Source organism: Sinohyriopsis cumingii, chromosome 8, assembly GCF_028554795.1.
Source record: "Sinohyriopsis cumingii isolate HCF-2022 chromosome 8, ASM2855479v2, whole genome shotgun sequence".
Lineage (NCBI taxonomy): Eukaryota > Metazoa > Mollusca > Bivalvia > Unionida > Unionidae > Sinohyriopsis > Sinohyriopsis cumingii.
In genome coordinates, this window is record NC_142968.1 from 27,269,099 (window position 1) to 27,293,241 (window position 24,143).

General features: G+C 36.0%; 1 protein-coding gene across 2 annotated transcripts in view; it reads right to left on the reverse strand.

Moving 5' to 3' along the window:
- Positions 1-24,143, reverse strand: part of LOC149793186 (uncharacterized) — a 105,645-nt gene that overhangs the window by 22,727 nt on the left and 58,775 nt on the right. For both annotated transcript variants that reach the window (XM_089967139.1, XM_089967140.1), the window contains 4 exons: positions 23,764-23,790; positions 16,241-16,285; positions 13,732-13,779; positions 12,296-12,343 (listed from right to left, as the gene is read on the reverse strand). In XM_089967139.1, coding sequence (XP_089823265.1) covers positions 12,296-12,343; positions 13,732-13,779; positions 16,241-16,285; positions 23,764-23,790 — 168 coding nt within the window. The remainder of the gene's footprint in view (positions 1-12,295; positions 12,344-13,731; positions 13,780-16,240; positions 16,286-23,763; positions 23,791-24,143) is intronic.

Below are 24,143 nucleotides of genomic sequence, written 5' to 3' on the forward strand. Positions count from 1 at the left end.
ATTTAATAAATAGTTTAAGTGTTACTAAGAAACAAATGCAACATTAGTTGGCTAACCTGAGAACGTTAGAAACTGCATTTGGTAATTATATATCACTAAACTGGTGCAAAAGGTAAAGGTCTAGTTATTTCTGATGTAATTGTTTGTTTTCAACCATGGTTTTAAACTGTTTTACTTTTTTAGAAAAAGTCCATAAATGTGTTTTTGCAGATAATTATACTTCTGAAATAGTAATTTTTTCATTAACATCAGATTGATATTAATGTAAACTCTATTCTAATGCAACTGCAACAATTTTATTATCACAAAGGGTTCTAGAATTGTGTCTTTTTTCCATGCAAGATATTTACAACAGTAAAGTTTGCATTGAATTTGATAATTTGTGCAAGCTTGTGTTTTCTACTTGACTGGCTTGCAGTCTTGTTGTCAGTCCATGCAAGCTTGCACAATGTTGTCCATTACAATACTTAGGATTGCACAAGCTTGAAGTAATTTTTTTTTTGGCAAGCTTGTAATTTTTCTTTCATATGGTTTGCACAAGCTTGCAATAAAGAGCCAAGAAAGCTTCACAGTTTATTCAACTCAGACTTGTGCAAGCTTGCTTCAATGTTCCAAATGCTTATACAGCAACAATATGCTGAAGGTTGTTGCAAGATTGCAGGTTGGGATGTACTTTGCAGTTTCCTTTATTTGAAATAATATTAAGCTCAAGATTTCATCTGGAGCTATCATGATTTGTAATACGTCTCAGTCAAGTTAAGGAATCTCTCTTGATTTCTCAGGACTCAAAACCTGTTTCTTTGCAAGTCTCCTGAACTCTGAATATGCCAGGACTTTATCTTACTAGTCCTTTAAAAAATGTTTGAAAGTCTATCTTCCCCCTTTGTAACTTATAAATTTGGATTGATGAAACTGAACATATTGATCAAGGTTAAAACATATCATTTGACATGGTTAAGATGTCTTGTCATATGTCCTTTACAACATGAAAGTGATTTTTTATAGGTATTATGAAACTTGTGAAACACAGTTGCTCACTCTCTACATTATTTTTGTTATTTTATCATGTATCCAAAATTTTGTTCCTGAAAATTCAGAGAACTCACCAATAATCACACTTGCAATACTAATTTACATGCTTCACACACACACACACACACACACACACACACACACACTGATTAGGTCCAGTTCAATAGACATGACAGTTCCAACATGCCAATAACAGAAGTAATGGTTACATGTCACAGCGTAGTGCCCTCTATGAGAAGATGGCAAACCTCCTGTGTTGGAACAATTTAGAAATTGAAGGATTATTTCTCTTGAACTGGTGGGGTGCCAATCATGCTTGCTTTCTACAGGTGTGGTAAATAAAATAATTTATATTTATTGATTACACAGGATTGTTTATCCCATTTGGAAAATATAAATAAAGAGTTAATGACTAATTTCAAAATGGTAAAATTAAATATTTTCAAAAGTAATTAATGCATAGTGCCTGAATTTGGATTTTTAAAAAATACTGAAACAAGAAAAAATATATTACTTTGTATGAAAGAAAGATTCAATTCAATCAACCAGTTATGGAAGCAGATCATCATCAAATTATCTACACAAAATTGCCATGTATTTTTATTGTAAATACAGTATGGGTCCCATGATGACTACAGCATTCCCCATGGTGTACAGTTTTGTTCTTGCAAAGGACAGCCACAGTGTATGAGTGTGTTTACTCACAAAGTCCATGAATTCACTACATAACACATATACTGGTAGTTAAATAAATATTGCTGGAGATGATGGCTCGTGCATTATTATGTAGGTTTAGATGACTCCAGTAACGTTGGTGGAACCACTGGTTCTTGCTCGACAATATAAGGGTCAATGAGTTAATGATTCCAACATGTGTCTGCATGCCAGCAAGGTTAAGTACACAAGATGGAACAAACCAATTCATTTGAAGTTAGGTAAATCAAAGAGCTGTGTGCTGAAGAACAGATGTTATTACATATCACTGCTTTGAATAATAACGTTTAAGCTACTTTTATCAAAGATTACTGGATAGTTCATGATCACAGACAATGATTCTTTCTAGCTGGGTTTTACTCCATAAAAAAATCTGCAACATTATTATTTTGATAGATGGAATAGTGTGCAAGTGGAATTCATCTCTCAACATAGCAATACCACCCAGCATTGGGACCATGCATCACTGCAGAGCTCAACTACAAAAGTGTGACTGTGTGTGTGATTTGGATTTTTAATGTAACTTTAACAATTTTTCAGTCATATCACTACAATGTCTGCAGTATGACAGTTTACAGTGATGTCTAGCACTGGGGCACCATGCCGCAGACATGTAGCATGATGTCCCACCCAGTCACATTATCTCAACACCAGGCAGACCAGTCCTAACACTAACCTCTTAATGCTGAGCATCAAGCAAGGCAGCTGTTAGTACCATTTTTGTAAGTCTTTGGTATGACTTGGCCAGGGATCGAACCCACGACCAACTGCATCCAAAGTGGATGCTCAAATCACTATGCCACTGGAGTAGTCCAATTGCAAAAGTAACTAACATGTTTAAACAATCATTGACAGACCACGTCATCAGAATTGAAGTGTTTTTCTGCAATCTTACTGCAGTGCATAATCTGCCATATTCAGTCACAGATCAGACCTGCATAAGCAAATGTTCTTGGACACTTAAATTACTAAGAAAACCAGATGCAAGAGAACAAAAACAGAAAATATCACCAATAATGCAACTGCACCGAGTTGGACAAACTTCAGTAGGTTGGACAAACAAGGAATAGGGTTAAGCAAAAATATAAAAAATTCTTAGTCCTGATTCTAATAACGAGGGAGGTGATAAACCCATTTCTATTCTGATCCAGGTGCACGACCATGCTGTTAAGAAAGTTTGTCATCTACCATCAGGAAAACCAAAATTTGATAATCTAACTAGGGTGACCAGAATATTTTTTCATGACACCCCACCCAAAAAAATGCAAATGCCTAGAGATAATTTTCTACGCTGAATGCTGTATTTCTCTCATATTTTTCTTTTCAAATTTGTAAAGCGGTGCAGATTTCTTTTTCTGATCTGACATGTTCTGAAGTTTGGAAAGTTCCATCTGCTCTAACATTTTGTATCATATAATATCCACAACTCACACCGTAAAGCGTTTCACTTAACATCTGGTGCTGTTTTCTTTAAAAGTATAGACTGGTCCACTACCTAAGTAGCTTATCAATATAATGAATCTGTGAGTCAAAGTTCATATTTGAAGAAACCTGTCTGTTTTCTTGGAAATGGGTCATATACAGTTGCTATAAACAGCAAATATGTTAAGTACTCTTACGCTATTCTTGTGCAGCAGTCATCTTTATAAGAATATGCTCAAATTTGTGAAATTAAAGAGACGATAATAAAACTTACAAAAACATCCTTTTATTGCTTTTTTTTATGTACCAAAAAAGTGTAATCCATACAGATGCAAGCATAAAATGTAATTTGGTGGAAAAAAGTGTAAAGATTATGCCAGAAGCATAGTGGTTGGCATGTATGAAAAAAATGTTTCCCATGACTGAAAGATGCTAGAGATATACATTTCATGTAATTTTATACCAAAGCTCTGACAAGCAATTTTCTTAACAGACATCACAATTTTTTTTTTCCCCTTCCCTTATCAGAATTCCATTAGACATGAAATATTATGAATGAACAAGTGCCACAAGTTACAAGTTTTCATGAGTCTCAACCTTGAACTTGAAGTGTTTTCAAACTCTAAGAGGTTTTTGGTAATAAGATGGCTTTAACTGGCAAACATTTTAAAAGTTACATAAGTTCTTAAAAGAGTAAACAAAGAATGGAACATAATGTTGATTTATGCATTTTTATTGAAGTTATACCCTTTCACTGAAAAATGTGGAGGTGTGAAACACAGTTATGTGGCAAAGACAAAATAAAACCATATTCTCTATGCAAAAATGGGTCATAAACAGACTATGCAAATACTGCATAGCTGATGTGATGTAAACCCGTATCAAGTTTTGTTAAGAATATTTTCCTTTGGCTGACACAAGACTACATTATGTTACACAACGATATGCACATATGCTGAAAGTGATCTGGGACTAGTAAAATATATTGATGATATTTCATGGGGCTGAAGTGCATGGTCTTGCAAACATTTATTGGACTTCCTACCTGGACAACCACTTCTGGAATGAGTTTCAAAATATGTTTGTGGAGGTCTCCCAGAACACATAGTTTCCTCACTACTGACATGACTGATTGAATGCAGGGCAGTCTCAGTTCCACCTCCCCCCCACAAAAAAAAATATGGTGTGAGTCTGAACAGAAACATGTCTGACAAAGCAATTTAACAATTACAATAAACATATGCAATTATAAAATCTGCCAGCAAAGTAATAGGCTAGCAGCGGCTTCTGACCAACACCACAAAGCAGCGCAAGATCATCTGGAACTTATTTGCGACTTGATGTGAACATGCAAATGTGTCTAAGTTATGTAATAGTCACAACAAACTGCACATGAAGATCACACAGCAAGCTTCAAGCAAATGTTTGCACTGCTGACTAAACCAGGAAAAGAGATTGTAGCCAAGATCATGGAAAGTGAAACAAATAAAGAGTGTCACAAGCACTACTGCTGTGATGATAGGAACACACCAACAATCTGTTCTGTGTATGCCAGTACAATTATCAGAAATGCAAAAGCAGTCAGAGGAACTGCAAGAGGAAGTTGGAGACACACATTCATGTTCTGCAACGACCACCCACATACAAATCAATTTTAGATACACCATTTCGAAATTTACTGAAGAGGTACAGCAGGAAATGTTTACAAATCCCATAACATTTTCTGCAAGAAAACTGAAATAAGATTGAGGAATATAATACCAAAGGATGTGAACCCAAAACGTGTTGAAAGTGAATGTCCCTGATGGGTATTTCTGGAGTGAATTGGAGATTTTAGGCTAAGCAAAAATAATTGAAAGAAGTGGTATTATTAGAATTTGAGGAATTTAAACAAATACAAAAAGATCCTATGCTTCACCATACTTGGATGATTTTCTCCATTAACATTACAAAATCTCACAAATTGTCTATTGGACCTGGATGATTTTCTCCATTAACATTACAAAATCTCACAAATTGTCTATAGGACCTGAATGACTATCTGAGGCCTCACAAAGTGGAAGAACAAGAATATTTCTCCCAATTAGAGGATCTCCCCCTGGGAAAAATTCTTGGTGATTATGCTTGCAAATGTGGGACAACTAAAGGTTCATAACAACCAATGGTTTCATGACAACAAAGAATCCAAATTCTTGTTTGTCTGTAGATCAACAACAGATCAATAAACTCATGGATCAACTGGAAACACTATTGTGGTCAATTCATGGGCATCAGTGCACCAGAAGTCCTCAAAGAGGCCACATTTAAGTGATTTTTCACCAACAGTATCATACATCTTGGGACATTTTGCTTGCTAAGGCACGAACTCAATAAAGACACTGATGATATATATATCAGCAAAGAGTTTTTATACACTGTGCATCTTACATGAAATCATAGTCAAATCTATGTTGTGATGCAATGTGTCATTGTAAATACAACCATAAGCATTACCTCAATGATAACAATCTCACCAACAACACCAAAATTCACTGCGACTTTTTTTTACACCATTCACCATTGGCGTAAAGTCACAAACTCCAAATGACACTAACATTGTTATGTGTTTATTGCAGTTGGCCTAATATCTTATCAAAGCCATTTGGTGGTCTTCTTTTGAATAACTTGTGTTCTTGGCAGATAATGATGCAACCTGACAAGAAGTTTAATTTCCCACCAATGTGTAAAAACGACATAGAATCACTCAGTGAAGAAAGTCACTGGAGAATTTCACTGGGGACTGGCAAAGACTCTACAATTTACAATTTCCACATGCAAAACATGAGCCACACTTAGATCTGCCATATCAATTAAATCTGCACTGTAAAAGGTTGACATCATATGGTCATTGCTAAGAACAATTCTTGGTTGGTCTAAAGATATTTAGGACATTTCAACAAAATAAAAAATTCTGTGTGCAGGATCTTGGTGGGGGGAGGATTCTGGGTACTGCATCTCACCTGAAATTGTTAGGATTACTCTAACGATTCAAATTAACTACCCGTGATGCCATAAGTGGTAGTTATGAAAGCGCATCTTCCACAAGTGTAGCTTTGGGTGGCAAAGCCTTCCTAGGTTATATATTTTGTGTGTGTTTGGTTTCTCCTGAACTGTTGAATTTGGTGATCTACTGTCGATTTCTCCCATGGCACATGTGCATCTTCCATGCCACAATCCCTGGTTGACACATCTTTCTTTGACTCTTGTGAACCAGGATGGGCACATGATTGATTTTCATAGGGAGACTTTGGCAATACAACTGTAAATTAGAGTTCATCCTGACATTTAAATATAATGACAGTCTTATATGGATCTGTGATATCCATATATGGTTTAGTGCAAGAAAATCTGTGTACATGACATATTATGGAAATGGTCTTGGTGATGTAGTCCATGGACTGTATACAAGTGGACCACATGCTTGTGTCGTTGTCTTCATGCACTGCATCAATCACCAAACAAGTTGCAATGCAAGTTGTTGACAACTTCAAAACTGTTCGGCAGACGGGTTGACAAAAATCTGGTATTGCTTGTGGTTTAGTCAACTCAACAGACTCCATTAGTTAGTGATTCAAGCACAGTTTGTAGAACCAAAGACAATTACACTTCCATTAATAGCAACAATGCCAGCCCCAGTCAGTGAAGTTATCATCGAAGCTACTCAACAACATCTAACCAATTCCATGACTGCAAATTTGGTAATGGGAAGCAGATTACAGTTGTGGATGAGGTCTGGATGTATGTGGTTCAGCCATAAAAAAGTATTAGTCAAAACCAATAATGTATAAACAATGTCAAAATCTGAAGAAATATCTGATCCTGTAATTGACATGGACATGACACTGAAGGTGGAGTGAAGCAACAAAAAATTGTTTGCAGTATTATCTATAACTGGCTAATGAGCCTTAGCAGGGACAAAAGGAATTCTCTGTTATAATTTTCTCCTGTGTAATGCTTTTATAGAAACTGATGGAAGATTGATACAAATCAACAACAATAACCAGGTTAGATTTGTAAACAGTGGCATCATGCGCATATCATTTCGTCAACAAAAAGGAAATTAATGCATGTCTGAGCAGCACTGACACTGATATGACAATTCTCAGACTCGCAAGATACAGCAATTACATGAGACCTGCTGGCCAATCTGTAATATTTAAAAGAATAGATCTGACCATGCAGATCAACTGCATACCTTTGGAAAAGTCAGAAATGCAGCAGGTGCAAACACCCATTGCAATGGGTGCCAAAGCCAAATACAATGTTGGATTTTTACAGCACTGAGGTCACCTTCATGGAGACTCATTATCATTTTTATGTGCAATTCCTCTGAGTTACATATTCAGGTATTTTGTAGAGATATTCACTAAGCTATTTTTGGAGTCAAAAACACAGTCACATTATACTGCAGTTTGGCATTATGGAGGTACTGCCTGCAAATTTGTGTTGACGATGCAAGTGATAATCCCTTCAGTGGCTGCAGAAACACTTTTGATATAGTTTAAAAGTACTGGAGGTACATCACCACTGTTGTTTCAGATGCTCACCATGGACTTAACAAAAAAATAGTGTTCAGCCATTTTCATGGCAAATAAGTACCCAACATGGTATCAGCACTCCATGACATGTGTTTGTGGCATTTTGAACAGCAGTTCAGGCACAATGTTGACACTAGGTGAATCAAAAATAAGAAATTTGCTGGACTTCACTAACAATCATGTCGCATGTGCATATCACAAGTTGTGGTTGTTTATAGGCCAATACCAAATGTTTATACAGAGGTCTGCAGATTTCTCAGAAAGACTGCACTTACAGATGCATTGCCGTAATACTTTGTAATAATATGCTGTTGTTGAAGGGTGCAGGCGGTCAAATGAGGGTCACTGCCCCACCTGTGGAAAACCTGTATCTGGTTGTGAATCAACAGTGTGATTAAGAATAACATCATATCACGAAGTTAATCAAGGCCAACTTCTGAAAATAAAAGTGCAATGCAAGGTTACACTGAAACTTTCACAAGAAAATTTAGCTTGAATTATCCCTGTGTGATTGACCTAAACAATGACTGATCAGCTTAAATTGGCCAAACAAAAGAACACTTCAAGTCACATTCAAGATATCCAAGTCTAAGGTGACACAACTGCAGATTATTTCCATTTCTTGCAGCAATACCAATATTGTTAGTGGCTGCAGCTCCAGCAGTTGCAAAAACAGCTGCATTAGGAGCAGCTGATACTGCATCTGGGATGGCTTTGAAACAGGCTTGTCTTAAGGCCGCAGATGAACAAAGAAAGGAAAAGGCCTTTGACAACCCAAGATTACTCACAGAATAGTCTCAGGCAAAGGTCATTGACTACCTGGTATGATTTGCAAAAGGTAGTGCTAATAACTAAACATGACTTTATCATGATGACAATCTCAATCAAGCATTTTTGAGGTACTTTTAGGCATTATGATCTTGTGTCAATGATACCTAATGCAAGTGGGAAACCTGCAATGTTGACCAGGATTTAACAACAGAACTGGAACTGAATGGACTGCATAAGTGGCAACACCTCAACATCTTTTAAATATGAACTATGATTATTTAACTCAGAGCACTAATGCCCATCAATGACAGTCATCTACCACTGTTTTATTCATTGCTGTTTTCATTCATTTATAAACTCAAATGGATGGTTCCATATGTGGACATCTTTTTGAATCACTGCATACACTTTGAGCATTAACCTGCACAAGAGCTTGTTGATTTACATTGACAGAAGGTATTCTTAATAGTAGATAAAATGTCTATTAAAATTTATGGATGCCATTAAACCAGATGTATCCATGATGTGGATCCAAGATGGTTTGCCTCTAAAACAGATTTGATTTAGTTTATTAACCAAGTTTTCAGAGAAAAAAATCCAGGTGAGCTTGTGATTTTCTGTAATCAAACTAGAGAACATAACACATCAATGATTTTTCTTTGAAGCTGCAAGGTGCTGTTACAAAGAACTTGGCTGAAATCAATGAAACTGGAGAACAAGAGATACTGGTATGTCAGTTACATCTATCAAAGACTGATGTAACTTAGGTCATCCAGGTGCTATCTGCCTTACCCTCCCTAATACACATAGTAAGTGCACTATCTTAAGTTAAATGAATATTAACCAATGATGCAGAAAAAAAAGATGAGGGTATAGTAAATAGCCAACTTGTTTTTAATGGTACAGGGATGTTTTTGATGCAGCTAAACATTATATCTTATTGGTGTGCAGAACTTGACCAGAACTGAACAAAAGCTGAGTACAATACAGTAACCATATTGGAAAATTAGCAGTGATGTGATGGTCTGCCAATATATCATTGCTTAAAACTACAATGCTGTAATATCTTTCACATTTACTGTAATTGGGTCAGTGGAAGCAAGAGATGAAATTCAATTTGAAGGACTCAACATCTGTCCAGCATGGTATTTAACAGTATTTGGTATTTGTGTTCAAGATTAGACTTATCATTACTTATAGGTGCAGGATGTTCAAGAGACACATGGTACTGGTGTTGCAGATTTTACAGACTGGTTGTTTGACCTGAAAAGGATGCTGATAGCAACTTTGTTCCAGTTGGAGATGAACATCTGCTTTAAAATGGTGTTATCAGACCATCATATATGTTCAAATATTATCTACATGAGGGAAATATAGAAACTGACTGCTGGAACCACTTGCCTGATGTGCCACTAACAACTCAAGGCAAGTTTTGATTAGCACTCACAAATTTTCAGCAAAAACATACATCATCGTCAGGCATGAAATCAGCCAAACTCTTTTATTAGAGTGACAAAGTGAAGTTCACCACTGAATCCACTGCAGTTGCATTCCCATTAATTATGTTAAGCCATCATTGACTTAATTCTATTAAGAAGAGAAAAATCTCAACTGTAACAAAGATGCACTTGTCCATGCATCAGTTTCTGGACAACATGATTGCAAGCGGCACAAAGCTGAGATATAACTGATGTGCTTTTACATGAATGCAGTGCCAAACCCAGCAATGCATAACTGCTGGAAACTTAGATATTCCCCCAGTAGATATTTTTCAAAAATGCATGATGATTGTACCAGTAAAGAGAAGTGCTTACCTGGAAGTGTGTGCACATGTAGCAGCTGAACAAGGCCAGCTTTTCAAACAATCTGTCTCTACAATATTAAAAGAACCGTGGTGAACCCTGAAAGAAGCCTCGATCCTCAAGGCTTTCAATGTGAGAAAATAATTAAAGCTGACAGTTCAAAGATGATATCACCAAGAGAACTGCACTACTCGCAAAATACAAATGTGTGTATAGTCGCTGATACTAATTGTAGACTCGCCATGGCAACAACCATTTACCTTGATGCTGCTGGAATTGTAACCACATCAAACATCAAACATGCACCAATCAGAATTGTTGTAGGAGCTCTATCATTAGCAACAAGTTTCTCAGATAGTGCTGGCAAAATAATTTTGATATGATTACATTCCTGAATACAACGTTTATTTGGAACTTCTTGCAGCTGTACAAAGTAGTCTCAATACAATCAGTAAACTGTACTCAGTGGCTACTGAAGATAAAACCATTACCATGGTGAAATTTGAGAACATATTGGTGGAAATAAAAAACCACCGGCATCTCCAAGCACAGATATGGAACTAGGTCACAAGCAACACAAAACAAATAGCTGACTTACAAGGAAATTGTTTACAAGGATGTCAATCTTGCAGCATACTCCAGGAATCTACCATTTTACACTAAGGAAAGCTATCTACTGTTATGAATTTGCTACATAAACAAAACGTTTCACAGTAATGCAAGATGCTGCTAATTTATGCACTTAAAAATTAAATCCAATTATATCCAAACTATCTCAAAATTGGTAACTTGTTGGACAGTCAGAATGGACAAAGTGTCCCTATGGTATAGACTATTACTGCTTTCATAAAGCTTACAAATATAACAAGAATCTATACATCAAGAATACAGAAAAACTGTAAAGAAGCAAACCTTTTATAAATATAAACTTTTTAATGTTGTCCATTTAATAGAAATGGTTGTTAGGAGCAGGTTGCTTTCCTTTAGCATTAGTTTATCTCACAGGAATATAAGACCTAACAAAAAACTATATACATATATATATATATATATATATATATATATATATATATATATATATATATATATATATATATATATATATATATATATATATATATATATGGGTGTGTCACAAATATGTAGTATAGTAAATTTCAGCCTGATATCTGTATAATAAGCATGTGAAAGCCCTCCATTGTAAGCTGATGAATTTGCAAGTAAATAAACTATGCTGCCTCTCCCGACTTCAATCGTCCATAACTCCATAAGGAATTTATTTTTTTTACTGAAATTTTGCATGCAGCCATCATTTACACAGATATGGATCTGGAAAAATTTCATGGAAATCGCAGATGATCACCTGGGAATATTTTCTGGAGATTGGGTGATCTGGTATTGAATGACCCAATAGCTATTCATTAATCTCGACTAATTTTCATTCAATTGGTTAAAAATTTGCTTTCATTTTTTGTAATTTTGTACTAAAACTGTGACAAGCAAACATGTTTATAAGACATCACATAATCTTATTTCATCTCCTCCCTTTATCACAGGTCCATCAGACAGGACATATTACCAATGAGAAAGGCAGACAAGTTACAGTTTTCATGAGCCTGACCTTGAACTTGTAGTGTTTCCAAACTGTTACAAATTGTTGGTAATACTACTGCTTTAATTGGGAAACATTCTAATAGTTAAAAAAGTTCTTAAAAGAGTATTTAACTGACAAAAGGAATGGATCATAAAGTTGATTGATGAATTTTTAGTCTAGTATTGCTCTTTTCTTTAAAAACCTTTAAGGTGTGAACAGCAGCTATACACCATTGATAAAATGGTACCAGAATATATGATCTCTATACAAAAATGGGTCATAAAAGATCATTGAAAATACTGCATAGCTGATGTACTGGAAACCTACAAACATTATTTAAAATTCAAGAATCAATTTTAAACAGTAAAATAGAAAACATTTACCAGTACCATCTGTATTATCTTCCCTTGGGTCCAAGCGCTGAATATTTGCTGGAAAGATAAATGGATAAAATGTCACTTTTGGACATTGAGTAATCAAGAATTGAACCAATCTCTATATCATAAACAAGAGTCCCTTAAAGCAGCAAAAGCTTTACAGAATTAACAGAATTAGTCTCAATCCATGATGTTGGAAAAGGAAATATTTGTTACTCAAAAAGCTTATATAACTTTCTAAGAATTCCCCTATTCTTCATGGGTACTACATTTTCATGAATTTAAGCAATGCTGCAAACCAGAAATTTAAAACCACCAAAGAAACACTGATCATTCTGTAAAATAAATAGGTTTTTCTAATGCAATAAAGTAATTAATTAACAAAATATAATTTTAGAAAAAAGCACAAAACTTGTACCCATGAAAAAACAAATTCTTTCACAGTAACATATATCACACATCATGTAACAAATATTTGTCTTAACTACACCTAGTCCATTGTTTGATTATATAAACTCCAGGCTACCTAATAGCAGAATGAATGCTAAAAGTTACAAACTTAACAATTTCAAAAGAATTTCATTAATCCTGACTTGGCTTAAATTTCATTCATATTGTGAAAATCTCATCTGCCTTCATTAATTTTACTACCAAACTGTTATAAGTCATAATTCTTAACATTACATCTTTCTTTTTTCTTGTCTCCCTTTATCATAAGTCAGTTCGACTTGACATATAAAAAATGAGCAAATCCCACACCAATTTTCATGTCTGGACTTGCATGAGGAATTATGAACTCCTTATATTATAGGAAAAAGTATGTTGTACCAAAATTAATTTAAGTATGTGGCCAGTAAAAAGTATTATATTTTGTCTCTGATACTTTAAATGCACATAATTAACTTTTTGATGGTTCCAACAGTTACAGACACAAAAGTTTCAAGATGCAGTCAACAAAATCATCACACGACAAAAACAAGTGACCAGCTCATGTCCAATAGCCTGCTGTATGCTACTATGACTGCTTTTTCATAATTATTTTCACATGCATTTTTGTGATTAAATCAAAGTTAAAAAGGCATAAAGATTCCATAGTTCAAGGGTTATTTAATACTTAAGCCCTAAGATATGTGAAACCTAATGTTGTATGCAGTCAGACTTATTCTGTGTTAACTATGTCTGTTTATTCCTAAAATATTATAAGCTGAATATTTGCTTTATTTGTCTTATTTACCCTATATCCATTGTTATTTCATTTACTTTTATGTGCTCAAGATGTATCATTTTTCTTCATTGATATAAGCTATCCAATAATGGTAAAATGACACCTGAATAATCATTCAGAATGGGCCATGCAAAACCTGCAAACCTGATGAAATAAAAGGCCATGCATAATCAGACGGTATGTTACAATACAAAGCATAAAAATAGAGTGTATTTACCTGATAATCTGTTTTTCTGACGTCTTTGCAACTGGGAACTACTTTCCTCTGGAAAGACATATAATAAAATCTCATTTAGAGATATGGAGTAACATGGGAGAGAACCAGTCTCTACATGACTTAAACAAGAGTATCTCAGCAGGACAGAAGTTCTACTGGCATCAAAGAAAATATGGGAATCCACAGTGGGCCAATTTGTTAATGATGCCATTTGAAACACTATTACTGGTTGTATACCAATAAGTGCCAGTTGTCCTGGTCACTACAAACCATGAATCTACAGATTTAATGATCAATGATCTCAATATCAGTTATCTATTTGAGGGAAATAAATGTACACAATCCCACAATATTTTATTCCTGTAACCAAAGAAATTAGCTGTAAATCTGACTCAAGGTTTCATCAGTATAAAACCAAACTCCAAATTTGGGTGAAATCCAATGAAGTTTTTGCAAGTTATGTTGCTGCAGAAACCAAAGTCAGGAAAATAGGCAATCAGTGTGGGTATAATATTGTTTATGACATGCAGTATTGTTATCTCGTCTCATTCTAGAATTCAGTAATATCAAGGAATAAACCAAATGTGTTTGAAGTGCAACTGAAGATGAAGAAACTGTCTTCAATGCTGAACAGGAACTGATGCAAGGTTTCATTTCATAAAAAGCCACATACAATGTCTGTATAAAATCTATCAAGCAAAAGGTCTGGGGGAATGGAAATCAGGAGGCAGAATTCCTTAAAATTAAGCAACTGTTGTGAAGTACTGGCGACTGAACTGACTTCATTAATTTTGCCCCCAAACTATGCTAAGTTATAATAATTAACCAACATCACATTTTTCAATTTGCTCCTCTACTGATGAAAAGTACATACCATATTTACCATATATGCTGGGACACCTTATTTGATGGGACAGCATAAATTAATTTATAAAGTACTTTTTTTGTGCACCGTATGTTCTGGGGCACATTGTTTTTTAAGTCATAAGTTGTGTGACACCTATTAAATCATTCAAAATTTAAATGTCGAAAAATGCATTTCAACTCAAACTTTATTTTAAAAAATATAAAACTGTGTACTTCGATGTGAAGCACTTTAATCCACTGCAGCATGTTGTCAACACAAGCCTTCTCCTGCACATGCATGATCCTTTCTTTCTGTGCATGAATATTCTTTTTAGCTTTCTTGTGCCATGACAAATTATCGTTAGAGGCAACACATCTGAAGCAGAAACTGCAAGGATTAAAATCTGATTTTATCAAATCTGCACCAGTCATGCTAATTCTCACTTTTATCCCCCATCAGTCCATCCAGGAACGAGATCAAAGTACACCAGAATTTCATCCATGTTAAAAGGAACCAAAGTCAGCTTCCATATCTCGGCCAACTTTGTATATTCAAACAAAAAAAAAAGAACAAAATCTGCACACTTAAAAGAATTACAACTGGCTTCCGAGGTCGGCTTGCTTTGTAATAAAATAACCTTTGCATTGATATTCTTTAAAAAAACGGCTTAAATGTACCCAATGTCATGCTAATTCTTACACTCTTGACCCCCATCATATCGTCAGTCCACCCTGGAATGCGATCAAAGTACACTAGAATTTCATCCATTTTAATAATCATATTGTCAGCGAAATCATCTCCTTCTCTTCTGGCCTTCACGAATTCGTCATATGATTTTATTTTCTCCAAATCTTCTGGGTGACGCTAGGCCGTCGATGTCCGTGCATGAAGCACTATACTGTGCCACTTTAAAAACTGTTCAATTGTTTCAATATATTTTCAAAATGCCTGTGAATTCCGGTGAACAGGAACCAAAGTCAGCTTCCATATCTCGGCCATCTTTGTATATTAAAAAAAAACAAAAAAAAACCACCAAAAAAAACAAGCACACTTAAAAGAATCTAAAGCGTGCTTCCGAGGTCTGATTGCTTTGCAATAAAAATAACCTTATTGCAAGGGGGGGGGGGGCACATATTCAATACAAATTTATTTTGTTTCTTAAGTCTTGGGACATATGGCCTTGGGGAAAAAAGTGCCACCATAAGTTCTGGGATAGGAAAAAATTATTTTATCATGTCCCAACATAATATACAGTATCACTTAAAAATAAGCAAGTCCCAAGATAGTTATGATGGTTTGGGATTCTTCTTGTGAGGAATTTTGTACCCAATATATATATATATATATATATTGTAATAAAAGACCTTTAACATGCAAACATTTTAATAACTAATCAAGTTCTTCATTGAAAAATACCTATAAAAAAATGGGACAACACAGATTTGCATCTGCCTTTCGAGAATTAATGATGTATTCTCCAAAACTGTATTACATCTGAAAACCAATTATGTACTGAAGGTAATATGAAACCTGAATCCACTATGCGTCTACAATAATGGTCCAGAATGGGGAAAAAATGTGTGTAACTAGTGAGATGGAAAGCCATAAATAGGATGTTATTATTCAAGAATCTGTTACAACAGAAAAATTTAACTCATTTACCTGATATTTTGGCATCCATTGCATGCAATGTGGTGTCAGTTTGCACTGGAAAAACATGATAAAATGTTATTAAGGCATATGCATCATTTCAATACTGAAGCATAAACTGAGCAAGTAGTATAACAGGCTGGTTTTCAGTTTTACTGTTTTACTCCAGCAAGAACCAGCCAGATAGAAGCAAGGAAGTGAACCAGTCTCTGCAAAGGCAATTGTTTAACAAGTCCTATTTCAAACACAATTCAAGTCTGATAGGCACAATAGCGTTAAACTGTAACTGTAACTTTTAATAATGCTTCTCATAATAAAGGCTTAACACCATTAAACCCTATAATGTTTCGTGAATATTTGCACAGAAAACACAAACAGTAACATCATCTACTTCCCAATTGAAAGAATAATAGGACATAAAAGAGAAAAAAGAATTTTTACCTAGCTGCTTCTGAACTCAGTTCATTCTGAATGGGAAGTGGCCATAATTACCCCACTGACTACGCAAGGGTCTAAGTAAAACTTCTTGGCCACATTGTTATGAGTATATGTTAATGGGCAGTGAGAAAATATGATATTATTTCACTCCATATACTGGCTTACTGCCTTCAGAAAATCCAGTAATTCAAGGCCTAACATGATCATATGACTGTGAATTGGCTTAAGCATGACAAGACAATTGAGATGCAAGTTTCAAGCAGTGTAAAACAATTAACATCTTTGTGTCAGCAAAGTTGGTTCACTTCATCGTCTGAAGTTTGTTAAGATGGATTATACTATGTGTGAGGAGAACTAGTTTTAAAAGAATTAAAAGATGTTAATTAATTATGATTGGGTTACCAAATAGCTCAATCAACATAAAACAATATTACTATGATTCTCTCCAGAGGGCATGTTCTGCTTCAGTGCTTAAAGTTGTTGAGATGGATTAGAGACTATATATGATACAAAGTAATTTGGATGGGAGTAAAGATAGTAACTGATTATGGTTGTATTACTCAAGAGCTCAAGTGGCATAAAACTGAGTCTGTGTGTTTAAAGTTTGTTGAAATATCTCAGCGAGTATTACCTCCCAATGCCAAAATGCCAAATTCTAATTAATAAAAATATCACACAAATTTCATTATGGATGAAAATGGGAATTTCAGTGGTTGCAATCAAGTTCAAATAGACACAAATATGCATTCTGACTTTCGTGTAAGCTGATTTTAAAATCTACTGTGGTAGCAAGAATGACATCACTCATCATGCAGAAACCTCATAAATGCATGCTTACCCAATCATAATACCTTAGGAGAACTACCACTACCTCACAAATCCAGCCCTCCCAGATACTACTTTTAGCTGAAGGGAGCTAAAAGTTGTCTGCCGACCTATTTGGAAGTCAGGCATAGTGATCTCCCCTTACCTGGTGGCACAGTGTAAGAATATCCCAGTTATTACTGGAGCGGAGGGCAGGCTCCCTACAGAAGTAGCTGCAGAAAGGCTGGGAGGGTGTATGTGTATTATGATTGGGTAAGTATTTTCAAAGAAACATATTTTACTAGGAAAAATTGGTTCCTTCCAATACGTTACCCAATCATAATAGCTTAGGAGAATAGGTAAGAGGTGGAGGGAGGTACATCACCTTAACCCAGAGATACCATCTCCAGTCCTCTAAGGTACTGAGACAGCTTCTCCTTAACCCGACTAGAAGAGACTCCATCTGTTGGGGCACAGCTTCAAAAGGGAAAATAATTCCCCAACCCCACAAATCTAGCGGAAGTCGTGAAGCCACGTCTTAGGAAGCTGTCAATTGATCTGGAAGGGAGACCTCTTGAGCTTCAGATATAGGTCCTACCAGATCCAATTGGCCTCTCTGGGATGACAGATCTCAGAGGTGAAAGCTAGAGAATGTGGACTCAGATCACCATCCCATAACCTGACTGATGTTGGTTAGCAAACAGTTCCAGTCCCATGCTAGGTTGGTGGCAATTGCTCGAACCTCCAGAGCCATTAATGCATAAAAGTTCATTGAGCTGGGGTTATTTAACTATATGGTTAGCAAATATCCCCCTTACTTCAGGACATGATATTCTGTTCTGATCAATACTCCTTTCCTTTTATGAGAAGCAGAAAGAGGCGTGATATCCCTCGCTGCAACGGCTCTGTTTATATTAATGAATCACCTGAAAGCCCAGACTGGGTCTTGTAGGTAGCCTTTAGTTGATGTATCCAGATGAGACAGAGGGTTCGTGACAAAAGTTTAGCACCCATGAAAGAGAGACAGTCCTGAGCGATGAAGGAGGATGCCGTCATGAATAAGACTGACCTGTCTTTTTGGAACTTTCATGCTGATAGGTCATGTATTTCGAGAATTCTGCCTGCAGTTCCTAATGCCATGAGAAAGCAGGTCTTATATGAAAAGGAGTGCCAGAGATGCCATTGAAAATGGTTCAGAAGGTGTATTATCCTGCCAAGTTAATACCACAAGATAAGTTCCACTTTGGGCCTAGGGTTAACATTTCTGTCTGTGTATACACTAGGAGAAATTAAAATATTTTGCCAAAATTCATATATCCCAGGGACGAACACCCAATTTTCTTTGTTATGCTTAGGCTCTTACAAAACGTAAAAGAAAAAAATGAAGACAACAAGCTTTGTAAAATTTAATAAGTATTTCCCTAGAAAAACAAGGTAAAAATGAGAAAAAGAACTTACGGTTTTATGAATCAAATCCAAATATAATCCAAGAATTAAAAAAACAGAAGTCCTAGTAGTAAAAAGTCCTAATGAAACTGAGTTTGAATCCCGATGAAATCCAAAATGGAAGGCATACTGATGTGTCAACAGTTCTTCGTTCAATCACAGAAAATAATATTCCAGTGTTTGAATTCTGTGTAAATTTCGATAACTTCCTTGTCCAAGAATTAATTTAGACCACAAGTATTTCCTGGGAAAAATAATCTCTTGGAATCCAAATAATTTGAAGAAAAATAAAATAATTAGCCCAAAAACTGGTCACAACATAAAAAACTTTAACTTCTCAAGTGTTAAGGCACTAATAACTATTCTTTCTCAAAACATCAATAATAAATCTAGCTACAACGCAAAACAGATGCCCAGATGTGGGTCAATCCTCTGGAAAAACCTAATTTATACATGTTATTTGTCACATACTCCACCTATGGCCTCGATTCCACTTTATGAATCTTACTCTGAGAAAGAATAAAAAAAAAAAAAAGTTGTTTACTACAACACTTACTCTTTCTAATTCTGAATCAAGGTCAGGAGCTAGATCCGCATTAGATAAAAAGCTTCTATTATCACTTGTTTACAAAAAACAGGTCTAACAGAACTGAACTGAATTTCTAAACAATGAAAAATCCAGTAAATAAAGTTACATTACAATATCGTGTAATAAAACACAAGGATGGGATTTTGGCATTCCCAATTGTCACAAAAAGGCCTACCAATGGTCAGTCCCATTGGGTACATATCTGAGTGAGAATTGAGGGATGTAGAGACCATTCCTTCTGTACTAGTCAAGTGTTCCAAAATGAAGGTCGGTCAGTGCATTGAGGAGTCCCAGAATATGGTGAATGTGTATTTCTTTGCTGATGACAACACCACTTCAAAAGGTTCCACACAATGATGCAAAGGTCTGGGAACTGGGATCCTCCTTGCTGCTGCAGATAGATCACCATTGTGGGATAGAGATAATCCTTGTTGTTGAGATAAGTCACCACATTATAGTTGTCAGACAATGAGATCTCCCTTGCCCTCTAAATATTCTTGCCCCAATGAAATGCTTTCACAATGGCCATCCTCTCCAGAATTATTGATATGAAGATGTTGTTCCTAGGCAGAGCATGCACGGCTGGCATCCCAAAATGATGGTAGTGGGTGGCCCCACCAGACGATGGCACTGGCATCAGTACAGACTGTAATTTCAAGTGGGTAGATGCATAGATGCATACCCATGTGAGCCAAGTTAGGTTGCTCCCAATTCTGCCAATGGCACCTCAACCAGGTGCAGAGTTTGAGAGGATGGTCCAGTGGGCAAACATGAGGACTCCATTCATGCAAAAGAACATTAGCAATGCAGCACAAGGTGACCTAGGACCATGCTGTCCACTGCCACAAGGAGCAATCCCATACAGATAGAATTCCTCGAAAGTAAGTTGCTACCATGGGTCGTTTCAATGCCCGATCCTGAGGGAGACAAAATATAGAATACAGTGCCTGTGTTATGAAGTCCATACCTAGGCGAACGAATTGTTGAGATGCTACTAGGTCGGATCTTTCCTTGTTGATGTGAAGTCCAGATTGGTAACAAGGACTATCATGACCGGTTAGAGCTCGCTGATGTTGCTGCAGGATATTGTCCAGCTAACTTGATGGTGCCACCATAGAAATGGTCCAGACATTTGCCATTACTCAATTCCTCAGATGAGGGAAGACCCCGGGGCCAATGTTGAGCCTCAATTGGGGTGCCCTCAATCAAAAGACAATATTGTCGGTGGATCGGAGGAACGTTCTTGGAGCCTTATGAATTGAGACATGAAGGTATGCACCATCTAAACCCACAGTGATGGCAAAGTCTCCCTCATGAATATTATTCAAAATATGCTGTGGCTTTTCTAGCGGAACCAAGGGGTGTGGATAAACGGACTAAGGGTGCTTAGGCCGATGAACAGACGTTGAGAGTCATTTGCCATTGAGACCAAGAAAAAGGTGTAGAACAAACAATAGAACCCTCTCAGTTCTAAATCTTCATGGTACGAAATTGTTGGAACTTAGAGAGGATAGCTTTCAGAGGTTCATGTTCTGCGAGTGGCCCTTGGGTCCTTTTGTTGATTCCCGTACTATCCCTGTATAATGTAACCTAAGCCTAACTTGTGAAGTTGCACAGGCAAAATGTGCAGGTGACTAAGTGTTTGATAAATATTATTTAAAGTTTAGGAATTATATGAGCACTAGAGACTTGCACGTATAAATAAGTTTAGCTCAAACTGACTATGATAGAAAAAGAGAGAAAAAGTTAGTAATATTGATGGAGTATACTTTCTTTAGAAGTGTGTGCGTGTGTGATTTGGACTTTTAAAGCAGCTTTAACAAGTTGTCAGTCACATCGCTATGATGTCTGCAATGTGGCAGTTTATAGTGATGTCTAGCACTGAGGCAGCATGCCACAGACATGTAGCATGATGACCCACCCAGTCACATTATCCTGACACCAGGCTGGCCAGTCCTAACACTAACCTCTTAATGCTGAGTGCCAAATGAGGCAGTTGATTGTACCACTGTTATAAGTCTTTGGTATGACTCAGCTGGGGATCGAACCCACGACTTCCTGCATCAGAGGATAATGTTCTAACCACTAGGCCACTGGAGTGGTCTTTAGAAGTGAAAGATTTCTCCAGCTTGTAGTGGTATATCTTCCGCATAGCTCCTTTCTTTTGCGAGGTCTCTCGTGACAAGAGCATGCTTCTTAGCACAAGTGGCAGTAATAACGGATATTCTTACACTGTGCTGCCAACTTTTATATGTAAGCAGATATCACTATGCCCAATTGTCAAATAGGTCAGCAGACAGCTTTTAGCTCCCTTTACCTAAAAGCAGGATCTGGGTGGGATGGGTTTGCGAGGTAGTGGTAGTTCTCCTAAGATATTATCATTGGGTAACGTATTTGAAGAATAAATAAATATGCCATGAATGAAATCCATGTTCATGGAATCTGCTTCAGACATAGATAAAGTTACTCATGCCAAGACACTATCAACTTTATAGCCAAGTATGATCTAACATTTCTGATAACAGATCACTTTTCAGATGTACTCAAAATGATGTTCTCTGACTCAGAAATCACACAAAGTTCTCATGCAAATGGACAATACTATTCACATAGTGACTATTTTATTGTTTATAAGAAGTCATAATCTCAACTAATAATAACAATAATAATGATAATAATAATAAAAACAACAATAAGAATTATATTATGTAAACTCACTGCTATGAGCAACCTCCAGCAGAATGCAACCAGTAACCCCATTTTTCTGGCAAAACATGCATTCGACACTACTATGAATGGCTGCATCTCAAAAACTGATATGAACAGCATTGACCTTGTTTTAATCCTTTGTAAACCAAACTAAAGTAACTACCACTGTAATCCATAATGCATGGGATGAATGAGGCAGTTGTCTTCATCTGTAATACTAGTACGATATTATTTTCCTGATTTGATTGTTATTATTAAAGAATAATGATGGTGATGATAATCATGACAACAAAAGTGTCAGCAAATTAGGCTTCAAGTTACAAAGGGAGTGATGGTATAATGTGTGAGTTTGTGCTTCATGTGGAGAATCTTACTGCAATGAAAACAACATTAGACCCAGAGAGTACCAATCTTAAGCAGTTCTGGCAGGCAGGCAGCAATCTGAATCTACCCACAGGCAGAAAACAATTTAAACTTCTTCATGCACGCAGTAGAGTTAAATGTACTAACACTGACACATTCCAATGCAGACACTTAAAGGACATTTTCCCTTCTGAGCAAATTTCCAGGCTGACTCCAGAGGAAACCTGCATCCAGTAAAAGTACATCATCTCCTTAGTGTTAATATCAATGATGAGGGCTATTATCAAAATAATTCAGGCAATTGATCTCCCAAGAAATGCTAATAATTGCATGTGGTGTGAATGACCACAAGTTACTATGAAATGACTGATCTTATAAGATGATTTGCGCATTTTAATATTTAAACAAATTGAAATTTGTTCAGTAGTTATGTTTGTCCATTAGCTTGCTAAAAATTGGGTCAATGAAAGTCCTCCTTTTTTATGGTCCTAAGCAACCGGTCATATTTTGGAAATCTCCTGATCTGTCTTTACCTGACCTATCATTTCTGTCATAAATACTACACAGTATGTCATACATGTGCCTCATCATACAAGACTCTGAAACTATTTTTTTATTGTCTAAATATATCATCAAAATAAAAATGAGTGATTCTTCAAATAGCATATTTAACTGTAACCACTCTTTATGCCTCAGTATTTCCATGAATGGTCTTCATTCACTGGCTTTCCAAATGTAAATCAGTAAATCAGTAACGTCTACCAGCCCCTCAACAGTGAGTTGCCACTGGCATGCATACTGAGGTGCAGTGTTGATTTGTAGGTGTTGATCCATCCACGGCAGAGTGAAAGTGGAGGGATTAAGTCCCCCACTGCGAAGCATGGGGAATTGAAAAATCATATTAGGTGTACTGTATATATGCATTTCTAGATGGAGATAGTGACATGAAACTGTAAAAATATTTAAATTTACAAAATTGTACACATACTGTAAAAATCTAGATTTTCAAATATATGCCTAGATTTATCTGACATTTGTTTTGTATGTTGCACTTATAAAAGATGAGCCCTACTCTGCAAGAATACAATTTTAATTAAAAAAATTAGACATAAATTAGTACATATGGCCCATGAATTTCAGGGAATATTTTAGATGGCCATTCGTAACTTACTATTGTCAAACATACCTTCTTTGTCCACTCGTGATGTTGCACCTGAAAAAAAAAGAATTGTTGACTTTAACCCTTACAGCTGCATATACTCAGAAGGTTTCAGCTCAATAGTGACCAATGACTATCCACATTGTAATTGCTGATGCTATTAAAGTACTTTCACTTATACATTAGTTGTTTAAAATAGCACAGGTCACTCTTTGGTCCCAGTGAACAGTGTGACAGAAAGAAGCATTGTATTTGCAAATCTATACATAGTAAGTTAAGAGTAAAGACTTGCTCTTTATATATATATATATATATATATATATATATATATATATATATATATATATATATTAAGTCTCTGGTAAGATGTTTACATCTACTTTCATGTGTAAAAATTACAGAGCTCT